This window comes from Rousettus aegyptiacus, unplaced genomic scaffold (genome assembly GCF_014176215.1).
Source record: "Rousettus aegyptiacus isolate mRouAeg1 unplaced genomic scaffold, mRouAeg1.p scaffold_m13_p_1, whole genome shotgun sequence".
Classification (NCBI taxonomy): domain Eukaryota; kingdom Metazoa; phylum Chordata; class Mammalia; order Chiroptera; family Pteropodidae; genus Rousettus; species Rousettus aegyptiacus.
The window spans coordinates 53,179,928-53,200,828 of record NW_023416284.1 but is presented as its reverse complement, the minus strand read 5'-3'; the positions used below and the strand labels follow the sequence as shown (position 1 = coordinate 53,200,828).

The following is a 20,901-nucleotide window of genomic DNA, read 5'->3' as shown; positions in this document are numbered from 1 at the left end:
TTCTGTCCATCCACTGTATTTTAGAATGAAGAGCTGAGAGGTTAAGCAGTAAAATGACCCACCCAAGTTCACAAAGCTCATTCACACCATTGTGCTTCAGGCTTTCTGATACCCAGGCCAGTATTTTCTTTGGGCACCAGGGACTCTTTGGACAGGTATTGTGCTTTTCACTCTGACTTGCTACATGTCAATTATTTGTTCAATAATAAATTCTCTCAGGTGAAGAAAAGCGTCCACTTATGGGTTCACACTCATGAACTGGGTGTGATTATGGTACTGCTGTGTTGAGAAAGTTTCAACAGTGACACTGAGACAGCGTCCAGATTGGGAAGGAAAGGGCCACAGTTGGTTACTGATGTCTGTGCTGAGTGCAGGGAGAGAGGGAGTGGAATGGAGAAAAGTTCTGTTCTAACTCTTTCTCACATGCAGCTTTGTGAGAGCAGGGAAGGGTGGGGAAACAGCTGGAAACTCAGGAGATCCATTTTTATCACATATGTCTCTAACCCTTGGTTTAAGTTACAAGAAGTCCTAACTTTATTGTATGACAATGGCAGAATAAGAACATAAGGACGAAGGCAGTGGCTGTATAAATTCTGCTTTGCTTTTTTATTACCTTTGTTTGAAATTTTACTGCATTTTTTTCAGCTAGCTGTGGGCCAAAGGGCTGACTGCCATTAGGAAGGGGTGTCAGCTGATGAATTCACCATAAGCATTACTGGGCAACACTGAAGCCTGAAGAAAGTGCTTGCTTTCTTCAATGAAAAACAAGCCTATCTCTCTCCCCTGCTTTTCCTCCAGTCCCCCTTCTGTAGCCTGAGTCGCTGGCAACCCCCATGGGACACCTGTAAACAATTCTACTTCCCTGGGCCCAGCACTCTCTCCTCCTGGTCTCTGTGCCATGTGGGGAGGAAGCTCATTCACTTCTGCAGCTACGCTGGTAGAGGACAGCCCTGGTCAGAGGCTGTGGGATAAAGCAGCCTCTCTGAAAAGCCCTCTGGGAGTCATGAGGGCTGGAGCCTACGCTGCTCTATAGTCAAGGCTGGAGTGGTTTTAAATACTTGTGGAGTGGATCATAAATGTTACCTCACCACAGACCCAGCTGCCAGCATCTCCAAAGTGCAGGGGAAGCTGAAGAGATGAGCCAAATGGAACTTCCTTTCCGAGTAACTCAGATATTTCTAAGGAGGATTCCTGAACTCAGATTTATCGGAAAACTCTGCTAGACCTGTATCTTTGTGCCAGTCATTTGTGTGTGTAGAATTTAGATTGGAATAATACAAGAGAGGGAAGAAAGGGATTTTCTCACTCCGAAAATCGTTAAACTCTGAATTACTTAGGGACTTTCTCACCTCTACGAATCTTGGAAGTAGAAGAAATTCCCTTCTGTCTGGATAATTTCTGTATGTGTTCCAGGCTGCACAAAGGGTGGAAATCACTAATCTTAGAAAGGCCTTTGTAACCCTGAATTCTTACGCCTCTGCTGTTATATAATGCCCTATTTTGCTTGTTTTTAAAGAACTGAATATTTTATGTGGCAACCAGAGGTTACAAGAAGCACAGCAAATAGGTTTCACTTTGCATATCAAGTTCTATTAATTGGTAATAGCTGCGCGGAGTGCTATGCTAACAAATCTACCGAGGCCACATCTGGGTACTGCAGGAAAGAGTGCGACGATGGATTAGCAATGTCTGCCATGGACATGGAAGTTGGGCGGTGTGGCTCTCATGCCACATATTCGACATCCCTGCATTAAATCGAGGGACACTTTACAGGCTCCTCCTATACCCAGGGTTAAGTTCTTAGATTTTGGGAAGTGGACCGTGAACAGGTTTAGAAGGTAAGAATTCATTATCTGTTGTTTCCCCCAAGGAATCATTAATATAGCTGCCTCAGAGACAAGTTTGTTACTTATGGGTTGATGTCTCCTGTTAACTTACTGTGAAGAGCAGAAAGGAGATGTTCAGTCTCAGAGCTATTCTGCTTTGGGGCCTCAGGACTTTGTTCTTGGAATACTGGCACAGCCTCTCAGTGCTCTCTTAGCCGTATCTGCTTGAGACCTGTTCTCTACAAGGCTACAGGGTTCTACATTAAAACCCTGATCATGTCTGCCCCCTTTGGTGGTTCCCATCATCCACAGGACAGTTTCTTGCTCCTACATAAGGTCCATCATGATCCATCTCTTGCTTGCTTTCTCCAGCCCCACCTCTTGTCCTTCTTTTCGTTGGCACTTTATCTCACAGCCAAGCCGAGTTCCTTGTCCCTCCTGACCTTTTTCACTTGGGGCTCCTTCCATGTGGCATGCCCTGCTCCCCTCACAGCATCCACTCACCCCCACCTCAAGGATCAACTTAGCTGACCTTCCTCAATGCCTTTCTTTTCCCCTTAGTCCTGGTTAAAGGTCCCTCAGAAATCACTCTGTGCTCAGTTTGACCCCATAATGTGATCACAGGTTTGTCTGTCTCCCCTGCTGAAACCCTAAGCTCTAGCAGGCAAGAACTGCATCTTATCATCTGCATCCAAATCACTACAGCAATGAACGACCCATAGGAGGTGCTTGATACGTGTTTATTAAATGAGCGAATGAAGGGAGGTCAGGTAGTTCTCCCAAATTCATGAAATTAGTAGTGACTCAGTATGAATTATTGTTTGGGATCATGAAATTGATAATACTCATTTCCCCACAGTATCTTCACTGTTTTAACTAATTACCTGCTTTCTTGACACCATACAGTACTTTTTAAAAGAACATTAGTTTTTGCAAGAAATTGAGGCAAAGGAGCCAACTGCCAATTATGAACTATGTAAAAATCTAGAAATTCAAAGTCCTTGAATCTTAGATCTAGAAGAGACCTTTCAGATAATCTCATTCAATTGAGGTCTAGAAGGCAGAACTTATGCCTCGGCCATGCCTTCCTCCCCCCTTTCCCCTCTTTCTCTTTTTGGAAAAAGGAGTTGTTTTCAGTAATTATAATGGCATCTGTAAAAACTGTATGATAAAATTTCATGGTCCAGATGATGACAAATATTTAATTTTGACTGATACAAAAGTGAAGAAGGTAAGGGACCCATACTTTGGCCCAAATTGTGCAGTTGTATGCTTCTCTAATTCCCAGATCCCTTAACTAAAAATGTCCTAGTTTTTTTTCTCATTTTTTATAAAAAAATGGTTAACTGGCTCATTTGGAAGGGAGAAGGGAAATGATTCACCTTACGTATCTGTGTTTTCGTCTCATAGTAGGCAATCACGGGGATGGATGCTCGGTAGTAGGTTTCAAGGCGCTTGGCGATGGTGGTGGTGGTGTCTGTGCACGGGCTGCTCTGGCTCCTCTGGAGAAGGCGGTTGGTCATGGTGTCTGCCGAGCAGTCCATGCAGATCACCAGGTGAGGGGTTCCAATCTAGGAAGTGGGGTAGCACAACACGGTTAGAAATTCCGCCCTGTGAGGTTCTGCAAAGGCCTGGGACCCCTAGTTCTTTCCTTTCTTGGCTTTCTGGTTCCTTTCAAGGTCCCAGAACTACACTGTGACAGAGTTGGGACTGGGCTTCATGGGCTCCTCATTTCCAGGTCAGTTTTCCACATGCTGCCTCAGAGCTGTCTCTTGCCCTCAGCTTTTGTTATCTCATGTAACTCAGGGATTATACAGAATGCCACCCAATGTAGTCACAATCTATTCTCCACACTAAGGGGAAGGGGGTGTGTGTGGGGGGGGGGGAGGCGGGGTGTTTCCTCGTGGAAGCCTTCCTTGACCTACTGAGGCAGAGCTAATCACTTCCTCCTCTGTACCACCATTATATCTTATTCCAGCCACCAGTAGTGTAGTGTGACTGTGTCTATATTATGTGGGAGTTTATGTCATGTAATGAACACACAAAAGCTGGAGTCAGGCTCCTTAGGATCAAATTCCAGTGTGGTAACTTGTCTCCAAGATGGTTTTCATCAGTTCTTTGACTTGATGTACTTTAAGCTCTACTCCAATTGAGACATCTAGCCCATACCTCTACTTCCTTGAATCCAAGCTGATGTGTAACTGTATGACCAACAGAATACAGTGGAAATGATGCAATATGCTTTTAGAAGTAAGATAATTAAGAAATTTTGCAGTTTCTCCCTGGTCAACGGCCATCTGAGATGTTCAACCATTCTGACTGCTAAGCTGTGAGGCAGCCCAAGCTAGCCATGTGGAAAGAGGCAGCCACGTGGACAGAGATGCCCATTCAGCCCTTGGCTGTTCTAGACATCCTGGCCCTGGCTCCAGACCTGTGCACTCAGCCTTAGCCACTATCTGACTATAATGTCAACCGTATGAAGGAACGCAAGTGACAACCAGCTAGCCAAGCCCATCAAACCCCAGAATGATATTAGAGAAAATAAATTGTTATTTTAACATGCTTTACATTGTCATTAACTGAAAGTGTTACTCAACTTCTCTGCACCTCAATTTTCTCATATGTATAGTGAGGATGATCACAGAATTGCTGTATGGATTAAATAAAACTAAGTAAGGCAGTGTAAGTATGTTGCTTGGCATATAGCATTAAATAAGTCTTGCATATAGTAGGTAGGTGATTAGAAAATGTTTTAATGAATGAATGACGATGATAAGATTGGCAGCACGAATCTCCCCCATCTCTCCATCCTTCTCTTAAACGTTCTTTTGCTCCTGATGTCTTGGCGTTTGTGTTGTCTCCACTACCAACCCCAACTTTGGAAAGAAACTATTGTTCCGTCCTGATCCTGCAATAATCAGGGAGTGAAAATACACGAAGGCTTGCCACCCCACTGTAGTAAGTTCCTGGGATGGATGGGAACAAATTCGGGGTGGGGGGGGAGAGGCTTTTAGGTGACATGCGCACTGGTAAGTTGCTAGTAAGTGTGGATCAAATATTTATCTATCCCCTCTGAGGGATACACTTTAAGGAACAGCGTGGAAAAATTCTCTGAAACCTAGAAGAATGAAATACATCTCTGGACTATGTCATGCGACTCCTCTGCTGTATAAATTGGAAAACAAAAACTGAGCGTTTGAGCAGCAAGAAAGGCTAGATGAAGGTTTAGAAGAAAATGACCCTTCTCCACCAGCAGAGGGCGAGCTCGAGAGGCAGCCTTGGGTTCAGTTAATGGAGTTTGGCTTTCTGTAGCAGTTTCTGGTTGGGGCTGCTTGAGAAGACTATGAGATTTTTCTAATTGTGGAGGTTTTCAGGCCATTCAGGGATAGAAAAGATAATTCAGAGACTCATTCAGGTACCAACAGAGATAATGTGTATCTGAGCAGGAGCTGGCGGGAATGAGCCTCTGGGCTGAAATTAGAGCAGGAAGTAGAGGTGGATTTATCTTCCACACAGATTCTTAAATTGTGGTCCTTGGACCAGCAGCCTGGGCATCATCTGGGAGCTTGTTAGAAATGCAGTCTCAGGCATGATCCAGGAATCGAGGGAATCACTCTGCATTTTAAGAAGATCTCCAGGTGATTCTTCACGAAACAACTGCTTGAGAAGCTGCTCTACCGAGCCGTTTCCTCATGCTGATATTATGGGGTTTGAATTAACTAACCTATCTCTCCTGGAATCACTTCCTACATAAACAGCTATTGATTATTCATTCCATTTGGAAGTGGCCTGTACCACTGACTTTTTTAATACCTAAAATTTTTTGAAATGTTCAAATGAGAGCATTTCAATATGTATCACTGAACTGTGGTTAGCCTCTAGTATCATGTCATTGAGAGAGCAGAGAGCTCTGCCCTTGTCTGAAAGAATCACAGAGACTTGAGGACAACTCCCTGCTCCCAACATTACCCTGTAGGCATCCCCGGGGTTCTTCATAGCTTTTGGGTATTCAGGAGACCTCTAGCAGAGCACGAGTGCCAATGTTGTTGAGATACCCTAAGCAACATTTCAGCAGCTAAGGGCTTTAGATACAGCCATCCCTTTAACCCTTTCAGCACCCCTCCTGGGAGGTATTATCTCTACTTTAAGGATGAGGAAATGAAGATCAACTTGCCCAAGGTCACTGAGGGCTGGTTCAGTGACAGACAGTCCTGAGCCAGCTGTATGTTAACTCCAAAGCCTGGAGACTTCGCCCTTCAGAATGGGGCTCAGGCCCGGTGGCTGGTGGGCCATGGAGCCAGGAGAGGAGGGCAGGATGGTGGTAAAGGAAGTGAGTGGCGTCGGATGCCATTTTATTTTATTTTTTGGAAGCTCTTCCAGCCTCTTGGAATCTAGTTGTGATCAGCTCTTATCCTGGCTGAGAGCAGCCATCAGAATGAGTATATCAGGTTCAGTGACTTGTGCTTATAGCTTTGCCTTGGTAATTTCAGCAGATGGAGCAGGAGGGGGAGTTTACCCAGCTCTCCTCTGACCCTTGCTTTTGATTTCTTCTGATGAAGTGAGGACACTGGTTAGGCCATGTTTACCACTGGGCAGGATCATGCCACCCAGGAACTCTCTTTTGTTGAGAATAGCAACCATCTTGTTCTCTCTGGGTGCCTCTATTTCCTAATTTTAGAATGAAGATAATAATAGTTTCTACCTCAAAAGAACGATAATGAGGGCTAAATGAATTAATACAGGTAAAGTGTCTGGCCCATTTCAAGCATGACATAAATATGAGCTAACATTATTTAATGTGTGCCTGGCAGTATATTCATTCCTTTGAACTGTAACAATCTCTGATGGTCGGTTTGGGTTTAGAAAGAATCAGAGGCCCCATCCACACTTTTAGCCTAAGTCACATGCTCCAGCATACATACTAGTCTCTGCTCTGGGGGATAAGGGCCATTGGCTGACAATAAAGCAGCACGCCGATTTCTCATTTGCTCTTACCTTGAGGTATATACCCGGTTGGGGGACCTCACTAGAGAAGTGGTATCTGGGTTATTCCAGCATTCCTGAAACATGTAATCATAATAATAACGCCGCTCCATTGCTACTATAACTTCTGCCTCATACCACCATTACCCAGCTCAGAGCTCTACAGTGAACTACAAGTCAGACGAAGAGCGTGGAAAATTGTAAGTGGAAAGTCCCAAAGTGGTTCCCAAGTCTCTCCATTATCCCAAACAACCAGAAGACACCAAGTAGAATGTCCCTTGGCCAGAGGTGTAACTTTATTTTTCCTTGCTAAGAGCTCATTCTGAAGGTTAGAATACATTTATGAACAGGATCACTGACTCTGCAGATGAAAAGTGTTATGAGACAGTTAAGAGCAGTCAGGCAGAGGGACAATAATGCCATCACCCATACACCCAGGAAAATTATCTCCATATTCAGGCTAAAGAGGTATTTAAACTAAGAGGTTCCTGGGAGGGAAAAGCTAAGAGCAAATGTGTGCATTCTACTTCCGTTAATATGTATTTAGTTTGACCGCTGTTAAATAAAACGTTCAGTTAATAGAGGAAAGCATTTCAATTTCCCATCAGGGAGCCAGGCTAAGTGCACACACCAACTCAAGATGGTAAGAATCTATAAAGTGGGATTAATAATACCTACTGAATGAGATTGTAAAGATTAATAAAATGACATACGTAAAGTATCTAGTTCAGTTCCCAGAACATTTTAAGTGCTCAAAAAATAACTGCTATTATTCCGTTAGGTCTTCTGTATGAAATTAACTATATAAAAATGGATAAACTAAAGACTGAAAGAACATATATCGAAATGTTAATAGGTATTACCACTGGGTGATTAGTTATTCTTTGTTTTATGCTTTTCTGTTTTGCCTCATAGCTATACAATTTTTAGTTCTATAATCACAAAAATACACATAATTTAGAAAAATTTTAATGGTTTATTGAGTACGATGTGCAGGTTTATAAACGTGTAAGGCAGTTTTTAAGGGTTCCATCCAATCTTCTCAATAAGCACTGAGGTAGCATTTTTCAGTCTACATTTTATAGAAGAGGAAATTGTGCTTCACAAAGTTAAATGACTTGCCAGTGAGTTATAAAGCCAGGCTCTGAATATAGGCTTGCGAACACCAAAGTCACTGAAGATAGGATTTCTGAATTGGGGTGGGAGATGGGAATGGTGGTTAGAAACCCCAGCTCCTCCTTCATGTTCCTTCTGTCCCTGTCTCTCTCACATACACAAACAAACCTGCACACATGGGTGTGTACCTGCACACATGCACACACACACTTGCTAACACCCTGCCCTGCCCTAATTTACTATATTGGATACCAAAGGCACAAATCAATTCAATGGGGGGAAAATTCAGCACTGGGACTAGAAGATAGGAAGGTAATGGAGAAATTACACATAGACTTATTCATAAACTGTGGACACAGCTGTAGTTTCCATTTGTTTGTTAGTGATGTCATGTAAGGTAGCCAAGCAAATCCTCAAAGGACCTTGCATCTCGGAGAGCTCAGCTATAGGTATGCAAAAGTGTCACCCTGGCTAATTGAACTGGATTTTTTTCTGTTAACAGATGGTCCTGTGAATTAGGCATATCAGTCTCTGTGATACAGAAAGGCTAATAAGATGTCTGTAAGTTAGTTAAAATCATTCACAGGCAGAATGGGCTTCAAACATAGTTGCAGGCCTGATGAGTGTACAAGAAACTCTCACTATGCCCTCAACTAGGTTGACTGCTCCGAATCTCTGGAGGAAATAAGATGTGTGTATTTGTCTTTGCCAAATTTCAAATTAATTACTTGCCTGTAATTTGGAGGGGGCTGTGAAAATACTGGGTTCCTGCAGGGCATAAATGAATCAATAATGGCTCATTCTGTGTTCGCAGCATCTTTATTCTTCTGGTCAAGTTAAAAGCAAGTGCTTGTTTTTGGAGTTGGATGTTCTCTCTTGCACACAAGTCTGATATTAGCATATTCTAAAGTTACTCTATTCAGGGACAAATAAATATGATGCTTGATTTTTGCAAACTCCTTCCAGAAGTATGTAAAAGACTGTTTTGGTGGACATCTCACTTGAAATACATCAGTTCAGTAATGAAATGGCACACCTGTATATTTTTTGAAAGGGCATCATGAATATTAGCATTGGTTGAATCTGTCTAGTCACCACACAATGTCTCCTTCTAACTTCTACAGTCTAGTTCAGTTTCTTCTCTGCCCCACTCTAACACCTGTCTCACTAGGGCCCACAGTGGAAGAGGAAGTTTTGTATTACTTTAGGGAAGATCATATGGATGATTTGAATTCCTATACATCCAAAGGCCAAGGACAGCTATCAAAAGCCTTAATTTACCCTAATTGGGATATAAGCAAAGGAGCAAGGATTTATAGGTGTGTATGAGCTATGAATAAAAAATACATGACCCTAAAGTACATAATAGTTTATAGTCTTTCATAGCTTAGAAACTCATTTATGTACGTTGTATCATTTGATGCTCACAAGGCCCTCTAAATAGGGTTTGGCAGGTATATTATTATCTCCATTTTACAGAGGAGGAATCTGAAGTTGAGTGACTTGCCCATATTACACAGCAGAGGTGAAAATCCAGCTTTTCTCACTCTAGACCATGTGAGTGAAGTGCTTTAAAGATGTCACAGAGGAGGTTCTATGCGGCTGCCAAGAGCACTGTCACTGCTCAAAACGGTTTGGAACCCCATAGGCCTAAGTTCAGGGATTTGCCTTCAGACACAGTTTAAAAAGTCCCAAAAGGAGAATAAGGATTATAATTTTGTTGTTTGCACATAGTAGCTGACAGAAAAAGAGATGCTCATCTTTCCATACATTTTATTGATTACACTTGGCCATTTGGGTTTTCAAAAGGATATTCTACTACTTCTGAGAGCAATTTAAAAATAAGACCTTTGAAAACATTTTTTCTTCAAGCCGCATGACCTGTTTTAACCCTCCTGGAGGCCCTCCCAGGGCTCTCAGACCTTAAGTTTACAGGCAAGTAAATGTGAAATCACCTGGTCAGGTGCTGCCACCTTGAAGCCTGAACCTCAATAAACACTATTGACCCCTTCAGCAGTTAGAGCACATCTCCCATTGTATTTTAATGAAGAGCACACCTTCCTCTTCTCTCTGTCTCCCCTGAACTCCCTAGTCTTGCACATGCCAGATTCTGAGGTGGCACGGGAAAAATGCCCGTCTTCCTCACTTACCCATAGTGTATCTCCAAGAGTCTCATCCACAGCCTGGACACAGGCTGGGAGATTAAATAAAAATGTAAAATTAATATTCCATCTTAATATTTTTAAGATGTAAATACTATCCAAAGGGACCTACAGATTTAATGCAATTCTTATCAAAGTCCCAATGGCATTTATCTTCTTGCAGAAATAGATATATTCATCCTAAAATTCACATGGAATCTCAAGAAACCCTGAATAGCCAAAACAATCTTGAAAAAGAACGAAGTTGGAGATCTCATATTTCCTGATTTAAAAACTTATTTGCAAAGCTATAGCAATTAAAACAATGTGGTACTAAAATAAAGACAGACAACTAGACCAGTAAAATAGAATAGAGAGCCCAGAAATAAACTCTTACATATATGGTCAAATGGTTTTTGACTAGAGTGCCAAGACCTCATTCAATGGGGGGGGGGGGGGGCGGGGGGGAACAGTCTTTTCAACAAATGGTTTTGGAAAAACTAGGTCTTGAAGAGATATTTGTACACCTACGTTCATAGCAGCATTATTTATAATAGCCAAAAAGTAGAAGCAACCCACTGTAGCTTTTGATGGATGCATGGATAAACAAAATATTATTCATCCATGAAAAGGAAGGAATTTATAAAATATGCTACGACATGAATGAATCTTGAGGACATCATCCTAAGTGAAATAAGCCACTCACGGAACAACACATATTGTATTAGTCCACTTCTTTGAGGTACTTTGAGTAGTCAAATTCATAGAGACAGAAAGTAGAATGGTGGCTGTCAGGGGCTGAGGGAAGGGGAAAATAGGGAGTTGTTTAATGGCTGTAAAGATTCAGTTTTTTATTTCATTGATATATTTTTCAATTACAGTTGACATATAATAGTATATTAGTTTTAGGTGTACAATCTAATAATTAGACATTTATATACCATACAAAGTAATCACTCTGATAAGTCTCATACCCACATGGAGAGTTTCAGTTTGCAAGGTGAATAGAGTTCTGGAGATTGGCTGGACAACAATGTGAATACACCTAACACTACTGAACTATACGCTTAAAACTGGTTAAGATTACCATCTTAATCCATTTGATGTTATGTATATTTTACTATGATTTTTTAAAAAAGTAGAGCAATCTTCCTAATTCCACTTTGTAAAAAAGTAGTTGGTTTATACTGAAGTCTGAGCTCTTACAAAGTGGTTTGTTTTGTGGGAAAAAGCTTGTTAGAATTCTGATGCATGAGCGTCTTCCATCAGGAACTGGCTCTGCCACACAAATCCCTTTCTCCCTGCCTGCGTCCCCTGGACGTTGGCTCCAGAGCTGAGGGACAACCCTGGCTGGGTCAGGGCCCACCCGTGCCAACTGAGCTAGGGAATTTTCTCTTTGACTCTGGTTCCAGGCAGGAAACATGAAGGAAGGTGAGCAACTATCTTTTAAGTATTTAGGTATCATCTAAGGAGTTAAATAAAACAAGAGGCTCAGAAGGTCAAACTAACACCCAGGAGACAGGCAAGTTTAATTCTCCGTAATCAACATTACAGTGTGGGAGACGGATGGAGATGGGCTCCCAAATCTTAGTCTTACCAGTAGTTGTCACTTACCAGTAAGTTGTCACTTACCAGCTACGTGACTATGGGCAAGTCATGTAACCTCTCTGGGCTTAATTCATCACCTTTAACATAATGAAAATACCCCTTCTGTATATCTAAAAAGGTTATTAAAAATCATGTCAAATGAAATAACATATATGGAAATGTTCCGAAGCCAGTCTAAAGAGATATCTTTATAAATATTAATTCTTGTAGGCTCTGGAGTCTTTGTTTAACAAATGGAGATAATTATTTCCCTTTTGCTTAGATTTTGTAAAATTAGAGTAATGTAAGTAAAGTGTGTAGCACAGGACCCAGCCCAGAGGAGGTTCAGTAAATGACAGCTATAAGGGGTGTTGCCTCCTGCCGTTTCCTTGTGAGTGACCCTTCCTAGTGAAGAGGGTGGGACTTGGGGCGGTTAGGATGGTGGGAGGTTGGAGTGATGCATGTATCTGATTCTGCCTGTCTAGCAGCACCACCCTGACTTCTTCTAAGGGCGTTCCTATTTTCCCTTGAGTCATTTCCCTTCCATTTCTCAGTCTGTGTGGTTCAGGTGTGGTGCCCATTCTCCCCGCTCCCTTCCCATGCTGTCCTGGTCCTCCAGGCTGGATCAGGATATTCGTGGATATGTCATCATATGCTCTCCCATCTTTCCCTTGGCCACAGTGATTGGTTCAGTGATGGGTCAATGGTCTAATAATCCAGGATAATGAAACACAACTCTGGGTCTTTGGAAAACAGAAACATTTTTCTGTGAGGTCACTTAGATGGTGAAATATAAGCCTGGAACAGGAGTAAAATGAAGCCAACACAAAGGAAAAGAAAATCCAAGAGAGAGAAAAAGTCAGATGATTGATGAGCAAATTTGAATATATGGATTCAGTCAACTGTGAACGACTCCTGGACAGTTTAGTTGCTTAAGCCGATAAATCCGCCATAACAAGCTCTCCTCCCTTTTTTCATGTTAATTGGGAAAGGGACAGACTTTGAATTTATCCTCTGATCTCAATGATATCTCCTATTTTTCTTCTGGAATGATCCCCATAAGAAGACTCACCCTACGCCCGAACTCTTCCCCTTGCTTCACTTCCTGAGGATAGCTGTCAATCAGGAAGCCCTTGGTGTGGCCGAGGCTGGCCACCATGGCCTCCTTCAGGAGCTCCAGAATGATGCACTGCAGCAGAGGGAAAGTGGTCAAGACCTGAGCAATTCCACAGAACAACACTAGACTTACCTCAAATCTCCTAAGTCATCCCATTGCAGGAGGGAGAAAGGTTCAGATAAGAATAAAAGCGGATGGTAATATACTATATTTCATCAATTCTAAGGCACACTCTTCCTCCCCGACCTACATTTTAATGTCTATGAAATAGGGAGGTATCTTACAATCAATGCTGGGGCATGGTTTAATTGTTAGTGTTTTTTTCTTACTGGTATATTTTTATTAGTTATTATTTTACTGGGGTGTCTTAAAGTAATAGCATCTTAGATTAGATTAAGTACAGTGGCCATATTTCATGTGGTAGGACTCCATGAATTAAGCATAATGGCAGTTTAAAACTAGTTTAAAATAATATATAAAATATATTTATTATTGATTTTTTTTCCAGCAAATATTTTATAAAATTTGACATCCACTGACTCGAGAAGACTTTCAGTAGATATAAAAGAGTATTTTCTAGCAATATCACTTTCTCTGTTAAAAATTTTGATTTAACCTGTGCTTATGAAAAATAAGGGGGAAGAGATACATGGGAGTTTGGGAATGGATGTAGGAACAATGCAACCAGCTGCCATAATGGGGCAAATTCCCTGATCCCTGGCTCCCTGGCATCTCCCGGCTTTTGTCAGGGACTTGGAGAATGCAGCTATCACAAGCACGGTCAGAAACAATCCCTAGATAATTGTTAATTAACTCCTCATGAAGTTTATATTCTAGCAAGTAAGACAGATAATAGATGAACAAATAAATACATTACAAAGTGTCAGCTAGAGAGAACTGCTAGGAACAAAATTAAAGCATGGCAAAAAGATACAGAATGCCAGAGGTTCTATTTTAGATGGGGTGGTCAGGGAGGCCTTTTTGATAAACTGTGACATTAGAGATCTGGATGAAGTAAAGGAGCAAACTATATGCATATAAGAAGGAAGATCACTCAGGCTGAGAAAACAGCAAGTACAAAGTCCCTGAGGCAGGAACAACCTGGCCTGTGGGAGGAACAATGAGGAGGCCAGCGGCTGGGTGGGAGCGAGCAATGGGGAATAGCGCTGGAGAGGTAGCTGGAGACCAGAGTCCAGGGAAGGACTCTGGATTTCATTTTAAATGTGGTGGAGAGCCACTGGAAGGTTCTGGGGAAGGGAATAATACAATTTATAAACACTTTCAAGAATTCATTCTGCCTGCTGTGAAAAGAGTAAACCGTAGGGGAAAGAGAGTAGTCACCAGGAAGCCAGCTAAGCGGCAAAGGCGATGGTTTGTTTTCTTCCATGAGGACCATTCTGTCTTGCAGGTGGGAAAGAGATTGCAGCTGGTTAAAGAGGGAGCCTAAAGCTCTGTTAGCTAGTAGGGACTGTATTGTACAAGCCGTAATTAGAGTCTGGGACTTAATACGGCAGGGGTGAATACTTTCTGCTACTCATGGCATTCAGCTTCTTAAAGATGGACAGTGACTTGAAAAAAAAAAAGATACATAAAAAGATATATATCTTTACTTAAACTACACAAGGAAGATATCAAATTTTAAGAGAATGCTACCAAACTTCCCAAATAATAGACCTTTTTTTCTATTTTCCAGAGGGTTCTAATTTGAAGCTCTGTTGTACCATGCTCATCTCTGCTTTAAAGATTTTAACTCTAAATTGGGGACCAGTTTTAGGAGAATATATAAAATAAGCTAATATTGAAGGCAAAGCAACAAACAGAAGGAACCTGGGTCTGGACAACATGGCCCTTCTGCCTGCCTCTGGACTTTTACATAGACAGAAATAAATTACAGCTATTGTCCTTTTGGGTTTCTTTGTTACAGCAACTTAGACTAATAGCAACACTCCAAAATATCTCCCCAGCCAGGGAAGGAAGCTGTTGCTTACTGAGGGCACCAGGTCTCCACGTTCCATGATATCTCTGATCAATTTGCTTCTTTCAGATTCTGATGATAGTTCATTACGCAGGAGCTCACCAGCCGAGAGATGTGTAAATCCATATTTTTCCACCAGCTTTTCACACTGTGTGCCTTTGCCAGAGCCAGGGCCACCTAGAAAAGAAGTTGTGCATCAGACATGCATCCCAAATCTGATGCCTCACTTTTGATTATATTCGTCATGGTGGGCAAGCCTCAGCACTTCATTTACCAAGCACATGTTGGACACTTATGATTTACCGGGAGTTGTGATGGGAGATGTGGATACGATGGAGAATGGGATATAATCCTTGCTCTCCATGGAGTGAGGCAGGTGTTATGAACAACAGTTTCTATGGGTGCTCTAGTGAGGAGAACCTCAGGCTGCTTCAGGGGTAGAGGGGAGACACACAGGACTCCCTTTTGGTAGAGAAGCGAGTCAGGCTGGGAAGCAAATCCACTCATGTGCAAAGCACTGACCACAGTGCCTGATACATGAGTGCTCAACAAATGCTAGGTGTTAATTTCTAAAACAAATTGTTTTCATTTTCAAATAATCACAAACGTATAGGGTAGAGTACAAAAAAACTTTCTGAAACATTTGAGAATAAGTTACCAACCTGATGCCTCATCACTACAGAACACTTTGGTGTCATTTCCTTCGAAAAAGGAGCCAAGCACATCCTTCTACGTAACATCTTCAGACCCTATTCTAATTTCAATGGAAATTATCTCAATTGTCCCCATAATGTCAATGGATCAAGTCCTGAATCATGCATTCCTTTTAGTTCTCACGTCCTTGTTGTCTCCTTCAACATGAAACAGTTCCTTTTGTGTTTATGTGACACTTTTGAAGATTATAGTTATTTTTAAGGTCTCTCGATATGATTAATTTGTCTTTTGTTTTCTGGTTATTATTATTAATTCTGAGTATCTGCTATATTCCTCTGATGAGCATCACACCTTGGACTCTGCCCTTTGCCCCACCTTCCTCAAATACATCTGAAATTAATAGCTAACCTTTGTCAAAAGCATACTGTACCAGTCACTGTTCTGAGCATTTTATGTTTATTAACTTAAAGTAGTCTTAAGAGGCAGGCACTGTTATTACCCTTATTACCCCCATTTTACAGATGGGAGAAAAAGAGGCACAGAGAAGTTAACTGCCTTAGAGTAGTAAGTAGCAAGTCTAGGATTTGAAGCCTGGACTCTGGTTCTCAGAGGCGTTCCCTCCTCTCATCCCTCTGTAGCATGGTTCAGGTCCTCACGCTCTCAGCACATGGCAGTCGCTCTGCCTCTATCTGGGGGAACAGGAGAGACTTTGGAGTTCAGCAGACCTGCCAGCAGGATGATTTGGCTGAAAAACATGTCATTTCCCAGCTCTACGGTATCCAATAGTTTGCCGTGCCCCTCAGAATAGAGTCTACTTTAGAGTGGCATTGCGACCTTTCAGAATCTAGTTCCAACTTTTTCTTTTTTTCATTTCTCATCCTCATCCTCAACACTGTCATGTCCAACCGCATACGGTCCCTTCAATAAGACATAGTTTTCCAGACCAATGTGATTTTGCTCTTCCAGGTCATCAGTCTGGAAAGGATTTCTTTCTTCCTCTATCGAGCTCTTCTTCATCCCTTAGGCCTAAATCAAATGCTTGCCCCATGTGCCATAAATTAGACCTCTCACCTTGCTCACCTCTTTTGGAGTGACTGGTTTATATAGCACCTGGATACCCTTGGCCTGTCTTACACTTGATCTTCAAGCCCTCTCTAGCACCTTGCACACAGTAGGTGCTCCATAAATGCCTGACAAATCAAGGTTGTCCTGTTAAAAGGAATATTGAACACGATGAGGATTTTAGTATGATAGTGAGGATTTATGACTCATTCTGCAATTTTCTTGGCTTGTCTCCCTTCATGTTCAAAGCTCCTTTTTGGGACAGTTGGCAACTTCCCTCTTAAGGGACAACATTAGCTGTTGCTCCTCTTTAGTAGAAGGGCTTCTAATTCCCTCTTCTTTGCATTCGCAGAAAGTCAAGGCCCACATTTTTTATCTTTTTGCTCATCAACACAGTTGCTCTAAGCCAAATGGAGAGGGTTCAGACCCCTCCCAGTATTGTCATGGATAGGCTACATGTCACAGGAAAACAGCAGTAATGAAGGCTCACCAAAATAATGCAGGCCACTTAGAAGGAGCAGGTATTGCCAGCTAATGCCACATTTGCTCCAAGCCCTATGGCTTCCGTCTGCTGTGATAATAGAAATGGAGAATTGGGGGAACAACAGAAGGCCACTCAGGGAAGAAGTGCTTCCAGATAAATGAGTAAGGGGAACAAGGGGTTGAGCTCCTGCAGAGGCCGTGAGGGCTTCTGTGACCGGATTTACCTAGAAACTCTTTTCCTGGGATGGCTGGAAGCCACTCATGTGGAAAAGATATTTTCAGACTTAGCTTACAAGGCAAAAATGCTGTGTTCCAATTATTCTCTTCCTTCAGCATCCTGCTAATACAACTATTATAGTTTTTGTTTCTTTAAACTGTTGTTTAATAAATCTCTACACAAACGCAATTACAAATCTTCAGCTCAAATTAACAACAGCTGTGTGTTAAACAGCAGCCGCCCTAGTTAGAAACCTTTCTTGGGAGCAACAGCTGCAAATTCTTAGCATTCTTTGGCCAAATGGTGCAGGCACAGTGGAATTTTAAGTAATCTACACAATGCCTTGATTCTTCCCATGGCTTCAAAATGGAGAACAAAGTGATTTTTATCACGACAGTGAAGGCGCAAAAACTACTAGTAGAAATATAAGTTTTTCATATGCTGTCACATGTCTTCGAGGCCTTAACTTATGACTTTTGAATAAAAAAACAATGAGACCTTGATGTCCCTCCAGGATAATTTGTTGCATGGAAAAAAGTCTTTTGAGGTGCCACATATCAGAATGAGTGGGCTGTGTTCTCTGGTGACAAGATGACTGATAGCAAATGAGGAGCTGTCACACTTACTGTCAGCTTGCTGATTTTCAGAGTATCATTACTCAAGCCTTGGACCCCTGATTAAGCCTACCTATACTCAATATGGCATGGCGTGATTCACAAAGAAAGCCCGGAACATGGGATTCCATTTTGAAGGGGCCCGTCAACACTTCCAAAGCAAAAAAGAAAAGAAAAGAAAAGAAAAAGGGGGTGTGTGTGTGTGTGTGTGTGTGTGTGTGTGTGTGTGTGTAAAATCCTTCTTCTTAACCTCCAGTGTAATTGAAAATACTTTTCATGTGAGGCCAAAGGTGCCATATGGTGAGAGTGAAAATACTGTGACCCCCACTTCACAGCTCAGTGTGTTATTTCCCCCTCGGGTTCTGACAGTGCTGCACCTCAGGCAGGACGGGAGAAAGGCCTTCGGGAGAACTTCCAGTCCGGGGGTTGGCGTCTATTTTCACTCAAGCATTTGCTCTGGTCCCTGGTGTTCTTTGAGGTGGAACTGAAACAAGCTGCTGATATCACTTCAGTATGCCCACCTGGGCCACCTTTTCCAGGGTGCTTTTTTCTAAAGGAGCGATTCTCTCTTAGGAGATGGCTTCTGGATTCATTAGCTGCTCTCTGCAAGAGAAGATCTAAGCAACCGTTGCAGAGTGCTTAGCCTCAGGACAAAGAGTGAAATGGCAAAGCTAATGTGTTACAGCGCATTAGGGGCTCAGAAAGCAAGCCCAAACAAATCACGATGCCAGGCAGATAATCAGCTAACCCTAAATCCAAACAAATGCACGTATGTAGGCTTCTATTATCCTTTTATTTTTAAATATTTTAAATGGTAGTGCCATAGAACAGGTTATAATGTCCTTTGTTGACTTTTTATTGTATCTTATTAACTGTAGGATGCAACCTGGGGTTAAGCATGAGGCCTATTAATACAGCTCTTCAATTGATAAACATTGTTGGGCAGCTAGTATAGGTCAGACACTGTGCTAAGCTCTGGGAGTAAAAAGACTCAGAGGCCCTGTCTGTTCTGTCATAGAATTCGCAGTCTAATGGGATGACGGCAGGTGAACCCAGCGTCACAGCAGTGTGATAGGGCTGTGAGCAAGGCCTGTAAACACAACTGCAGCAGCCTTGGGAGGGACTCCTCACCCAGGCGGGGGAAGGGTATCTGATGAGTACACACAATTAATTACCTTTGCCAACACAGGGGAAGTGTGGAAAAGGAGAGGGCAAGGCTGAGCTTGGTATATTCAGTCAAGTGTCTTGGTGCATGACAGAGTCCTGCAGAGAATGGCTGTAGGGAAGGAGTGTGATGTACCTGGAAGGGCCCAGGACAGATGAATCTAGCAATAAACCCTGGCTCAGCCACATACTAGATGTGTGGCTATGGATCAGTTTCATAATATCTCTGAGTCTCAGCTTCCTCATCTGTAAAATGAGAGGGGAGGGGAGGACAAGAACCAAATTTCTGCCTCCTTCTACCTTTGACTCTCTTTCCTCATCTCCCATACCAGAATCAGTTGCTAAGCAACTTTGAAAAGTTGAGTCTACATTCAAAAAGTCTCTGAAATCTGTCCCTTTGTCCCAAATCTCATTTAAAATTTCCCTTGTCCCATCTCCCTTCCAAGAAATTGGTGCTTGATAAAGGCTGCTTATTAAAATTGGAAGTTACTCATCCCTCTAGCTCTGAATTACATCTGCAGGCTGTCATCTAGCATATCAAGGTTTGAATAAAACATAATCCAACAAATCTGGGGACTAGCCATCACTTTGAGATGTCCAGATCACTTGCAGATAATTAAGATATATATCAGCCTGCATGCGTGCGTGTGTGTGTGTGAACACACGCATATTTGGCAGTATATGTACAATTCTATATGTATCGGGTTTAGAAACTTCACAAAGTTTATTTTCTCTAAGACACAGCAGAGAGGGCAGTATTCCCTGGGTTCTAATTGCTGTCAGCAAAGCTCTTCAGGCCTTAATCCCCATCTCAGCCCAGCCTCAGCATTCTTTAAACTTTTACAGCTCCAATCGGCCTCCTCACTGACCCAATTTTAGCTTCCTATCAATCTGGCTGAACCTGAGAGTTCATCATATGTAGGTCTATCCTCTCACTCTGATCACGTCTTCCTCTTTCTCTTTTCCTTTTACCTCACTTCGTCTCAACTTGTTCTCTTGGTCCTCACTGTGACCTCATCTATTTCCTTTGGGCTCCATTTAACTCCCTGGCCAGCTGAACGCCAGGCCTTGCTAGTAACTTTGAATCTTTTGCTCCCTTTGAATTCTACTGTGCCGGCCGCGAGAACCATCAGCCTGCTTTCTCTGCCCAACCCATCACTTACATTATTTGCATCTATCCTGGGTTACTAAGAATTCCTTGAGAAAGTCAGAAAGTCAGAAAACCAAGCCAACTGGGTCATACTGTCTAATTTCATAATAGCTTTTAATGCTTCTTGGCAAATATAGTCCTGATACCAAACTGGGTGTCGACAAGTGGATTCTAATATATTTCCCCATTGTACTCAAATCCTCAAACATATTCTTATTCTTCTCACTTTTAAGCATTTTTAATCCTCCTATTCACTAAGAAGGTGAAGATTATCTTCTTTGCTCAACATTTTCCACACATATGTGTCTTCATCTTTTGCTCCCTTCCCCTTCTTTCTCCTGTTTGGAAGACTTTGTACAACTTTTCAGCCTAAGGCTGACTTTGCTTTGGCTCTTGTAGCACCTTGACATTTTTCTTCACTTCACTTTTCATAGTATATAATAATGTATACATAAGCTATATAATAGCTATATAGTATATAACTATATATTATGTATAATAAATGTGTACATAATATGGATAATATGTACATCATAACTATGTATGCATATAATGACTACGTGTGCGTGTGTGTGTACGTGTGCGTGTGTTTACTTACAATCTGTCTTTCATATTAGACTCTGTGGTCCACAAGTATAGGATATGTGTGTGCTTTGTTCACCACAGTAACTGAAGCACAACAGACACTCTATAATAGTGGCTGAATGAATAAATAATTTAATAATGAATGGATCCCCCTCTCCTGCCTGCTCCAAAAACTTGATCCTTTTTTTCTTGTCCACATTAAACTTATTCTTCTCAGTTGGCACCAT

General features: G+C 42.0%; 1 protein-coding gene across 3 annotated transcripts in view; it reads right to left on the bottom strand.

Annotated features, from left to right (window-relative positions):
- AK5 (adenylate kinase 5) overlaps positions 1-20,901 on the bottom strand; it is a 190,137-nt gene that overhangs the window by 13,167 nt on the left and 156,069 nt on the right. For all 3 annotated transcript variants that reach the window (XM_016151055.2, XM_016151054.2, XM_036235367.1), the window contains exons 11-13: positions 14,759-14,922; positions 12,726-12,842; positions 3,209-3,397 (exon numbers count right to left, since the gene is read on the bottom strand). In XM_016151055.2, the coding sequence (XP_016006541.2) occupies positions 3,209-3,397; positions 12,726-12,842; positions 14,759-14,922 (470 nt within the window). The remainder of the gene's footprint in view (positions 1-3,208; positions 3,398-12,725; positions 12,843-14,758; positions 14,923-20,901) is intronic.